General features: G+C 53.0%; 1 protein-coding gene across 1 annotated transcript; it reads right to left on the reverse strand.

Moving 5' to 3' along the window:
- Nucleotides 1–695: 695 nt before the first annotated feature.
- POU4F2 (POU class 4 homeobox 2) lies at nucleotides 696–3,848 on the reverse strand. Its single transcript, XM_060246675.1, has 2 exons — nucleotides 3,513–3,848; nucleotides 696–3,227 (listed from the first exon to the last, which is right to left on the reverse strand). Exons 1-2 carry the CDS (start codon nucleotides 3,771–3,773, stop codon nucleotides 2,289–2,291), a joined length of 1,200 nt encoding a protein of 399 aa, XP_060102658.1. The 5' UTR covers nucleotides 3,774–3,848; the 3' UTR covers nucleotides 696–2,288.
- Nucleotides 3,849–4,336: the final 488 nt, after the last annotated feature.

Consider the following 4,336-nt stretch of genomic DNA (forward strand, 5'->3'; position numbering starts at 1 on the left):
GCACTACTGCGGTCGTGCTGAGCTCCTGGGACTCAACCTGTCCGAGTCATCATTCCCAGCTACGAAGACGGGCTAATTGAATAGCTCCCTTCCGAGGTCCCTGAGCTCCTTCACCAGCCTCCAGTCCCTGGACTTGCAATCTGGCCGTCTAAACTAATGCTAACTGCAGAGGTGTCATTCCTCACCCGATCGAGCCCTAGGTTCAGGTATAAATTATAGAGTTGGACCTAGACTAAATTTTCTGCTAACGGAAGGAGAGGGGTAATTCCACTAATTCCTCGACCTCCTTCCCCTCCGGATCCCCTTAACCAGTTTGAGGAGGTAAGTAGACTGGACTGGGGGTGGGGGTGGGTGGGCAGGAAAGTTTCTCTGATAGAGAACTTAGTCTAAACGTAACCCATTGGACAGAAACAATCCAGAAGAAATTCACTCCTTAGTAAATAACAGTTAAAATAATCCATCTGCCTCCGGGTTTGAGTTTGAAATACTTTGGTCAAAGGGAATATCTGCAAAGAAAAATTAACTGAATGGTTAATACATGCGAATAGGCAAAGTATATTGAAGTGGAAGGAAATACTGCTGGTTACTGTGAAATTTCTAAATAAATGTTTTAAGGATTACAGGCTATAGAGCGTCTTGGTTTCAATTCAGGAACTTTTTTAATGGATGGGAGAAACAAAGGAACCCAAAAACCATTTATGTCAATAAAACGTTAAAATCTTTTTTTTAATGAAAGACAATCAAACAACATTTTAAATAACTTAATACATTACCATAATAAATAAACCTTCTATTAACAAAAACAAAGCAATAGTTATAATGTACAGAAGTAAGGCTTCAAATAGCCTTGGAACATAACAGCAATACAGCGAAATCTGTAAGAATATAACTGTATGTGCGTCCATTATGAATTATTTACAATACACAGCGGTACCGCAATCTAAGTACCTTTGGGGGAGGAGAGGGGTTGTTTCAAAAGAGTTGTACTGAACAATGTGGATTTACAAACAGTGCACTATCTCTCTTGCACACTTCTCTCTCTCAATCTCTCATTCTTTCCCTCTAATATATACTTTTGGCTTTTGTACAAATAAACCTCCAAAATAATGCAAACCTATAGCAATCAAAGAAAATAAGGACTAAGTAGCAGATCCCAACACTGATGAGAAACTCTGTTAAAATCTATAAAAGACAATACTTTGATAAAGGAATCTAAAGCAACAAGCCCACCACCCTGTCACCTATTCAAGTGCATCTTCTTAAAGTAGCATGTGGTGGCGACAATCTGGGAATCCCCATTAAATATGTAACGCAGTCAACAAATATCTCCTTAGACGAGTGAATCAGTCTACACAAACAACGCAGGACAGCCACTATAGAGCGAGAACGCCTTACAAATAAGAATACTTGCTAGAGAAATAGTTTTAACTTCAGGTGACAATATACAGATGGTCAAAAGGAAGGGTTTCTAGTTTGTTTCTTTTTTTTAAGAAAGGGGAAAGTTCAGGTTCATAAATTGTACCAACCAACACAAAATAATTAATTTACAGGAACCATACTTTTCTTTTACTTTTGTCTAGACTTTGATGAAAGAGGTGCAATTAATTAGAATGCGCACAAAATGAAGTTACTAGAGAGATAAATTAATAATTTACAGGGGTTTGTTTGGCAGTAATCTAATAATAGCTCTTAAGATCTGTGAACGCAGCAGGATCAGCTCTTTCCCTCAGCATTATCACTTCAGAGAAGGAAATTGATAATAACCACAGTAAAAATATATATATATATATTAGATTTATAATATGCAGTGTAATCGCAGAAAACCTGCCATCTTTTTATTTCTTAAAAAAACCAAAATACTTTTGAGATGCCTCTCTTATGGTATTCAACTATAGGTCAAAGTTTCAGTCACTAGTCAGTTTTATGTTCTCTTTTTCTGAAAAATAGCTGCAAAGTGTACTCTTACATCTGAATAAAGGTGATGTCTTTAAGAATAAAAACAACTCTTACTTGATACGTCTTCAGTCCTCTATAAAGGTTTCTTATCTGCCTTCACAAAACCAGTCTCTGTCTTTGACGCCAGCTCCTGCCGGAGTCTTCAGGGTGGTCAGCCTCGTGGAACTTGACGCTTTACTTCTCCATTCACAGTTTGCGAATATGTCTCCAGTCTGAATGTCTTTTTGAATGTTGCTCCTTTTTCTCTCCCAGAAAGAGAAGAGAAGGGTGTTGGTAACTGTTTTAGATTCAGGTGTTTGTTTGCTTAAAAGCAGACAGGATCCCCAAAGGCTTTAAATCCCAGCGGAATATTTCATCCGCTTCTGTTTCTGTCTCTGGTTACAGAACCAGACCCGGACCACGTTCTTCTTGAGGTCCAGTTTCTCCGCGATGGCGGCTATTTTTTCTGAGGAAGGACGCGGCTGAATGGCGAAATAGGCTTCCAGAGACCTCTTCTCTGGAGCCGCGATGGAGGTGCGTTTCCTTTTCTTCTCCGCCCCGTTGAAGAGCTCGGGCTTGGTGAGCTTCTCCCGGTGCGATTTCTCCGCCTCTTCCAGCCACGCTTGCAAGATGGGTTTGAGGGCGATCATGTTGTTGTGGGACAAAGTGAGCGATTCGAATCTGCAGATGGTGCTTTGGCTTAGGGACCCCACCCCGGGGATCTTGAGGTTGGCCAGGGCAGATCCCACGTCCGCTTGGGTCACCCCGAGCTTGATCCTTCTCTGCTTGAAGCGCTCGGCAAAGGCTTCCAGATCGCGCGGGTCGGCGTCCACGTCGCTCATGCAGCTCATGTGGGAGGGCAGCCCGTGGGCATGAGCCATGCTGAGCGCCGCCTGGTGCATGGGATTCATGCTGGCCATGTGGGGAGCGTGGCCCGGCGTGGAGACCACCGAGCCGTCGGGGCCCGTCATGGCCCCCAGCGCCAGCCCCGGGGTGATGTGTTCCAAGAGCTCCCCCTCCAGCGCCTGGTGCGGCTGGTGGTGGTGGTGATGGTGGTGGTGGTGGTGGTGGGTGCCGGAGAGGGCGGAGGGGTGCGAGATGGGCACCGAGGAGGAGGAGGCTGCCGAGGTGCAGGGGATGGTGTTCATGGTGTGGTAGGTGGCGTCCGGCTTGAAGGGGCTGTGGTGGGGCGGATGGTGGTGGTGGTTCTTGCCGGGGGAGACGATGTCCACCGCCGCCAGGGCTTCCGCGCGGGCCAGCAGGCTCTCGTCCAGACCGCCGAAGATGTTGCTCTGCAACGGCAAATAGAAGGAGGCACACATTACTGCTGCCAAGAGGGAATTCGGGGGGCCACGCGAGCCAGACCCTGCCCTGTTCGGGAAGAGAGCGGGGAGGGGAGAGCAGAGAAGGGGGAAGAGGAGCCGAGGCGGGGAAGCCAGGAAGAAGAAGGTGAGGAGGTGGGCGGGCAGCCCCCCTGTCTAGGGCTCTGCCGCCGCCGCCGCCGCCGGAGCCAGGCTGGCCGGCCGCATCCGGGGGAGCCGCGGGGCTTGGGGAGGGAGCGGAGGGGCGCAACCTACCGGCGGGGTGGGCAGGCAGGCGCGGCGCAGGGCCTCGGAGGTGCTGGTGCTGCTGCTGGTGCTGCTGGGGGCGCTGCTGCGGGCGCTGGCGCCGCTGCCGGCGCTGGTGCTGCTGGGCGAGCTGGCCGAGGGCGCGGCGGCCGAGGAGGTGCAGGGCGAGGCGGAGTGCAGGGCCGAGTACTTGGGCTCGTGCAGGCTGCCGCCGCCCCCGCCGTGGGCCATGGCGAAGGGCTGCTTGCTGTTGAGGGACATCATCATCATCGTGGCGGGCGGAGGGGGCGCCGCGGCGGGAAACCAGCAGCACGCCAAAGTGGCCTCAGCCGCTGCTGCTGCCCGCAGCCCCGGGGCGCCCGCCCGCCCGCCTGCCTGCCTCGCAGCCGCCGCCGCCGCTCTGCCTCCCGCCACTCTCCGCCGCCCGACTGGCCCCGCCGCCGCCTCGCCGCTCGCTTTTGACTGGCCCCGCCGGCCCCCTCCCCGCCCGAGCCCCCAACTCTGTGGGGAAGTGCGGCGCCTCGCCTCCCCCCGCCCCGCAGCAGCAGCCCCGCCGGCCTCAGGCAGAGCGCCCCCTACTGCTCTCGCTGCGCCTCTCGGCCCGACAGGTGCCTCCGCCTCCCTCGCGGCGCGCCAGAGAGAGACTGAGCCCTCGCGCCGAGTGGCCTCTGCGAGTCTTTCCCGCTCCCTCTGCTGCCGGCTGCTCGGCGCCCATTGGACGGCGGCGAGGCTGGGGCTGACACGCGGAGGGAGACGCATGCGTCCTGGCAGAGCGCGCGCGTGGCGGCGCCGCCGGGGGCCCGGAGGGGGGCGGGCGGGGGAGAAGCGGCGCT

The sequence above is a fragment of the Heteronotia binoei genome, chromosome 9, assembly GCF_032191835.1.
Source record: "Heteronotia binoei isolate CCM8104 ecotype False Entrance Well chromosome 9, APGP_CSIRO_Hbin_v1, whole genome shotgun sequence".
Lineage (NCBI taxonomy): Eukaryota > Metazoa > Chordata > Lepidosauria > Squamata > Gekkonidae > Heteronotia > Heteronotia binoei.

Coding starts and splice junctions, on each gene's coding strand:
- POU4F2 (XM_060246675.1), bottom strand. CDS start 3,773: ATGATGATGATGTCCCTCAACAGCAAGCAGCCCTTCGCCATGGCCCAC. Junction 3,228..3,512: donor CCTGCCTGCCCACCCCGCCG/GTAGGTTGCGCC, acceptor TTGCCGTTGCAG/AGCAACATCTTCGGCGGTCT.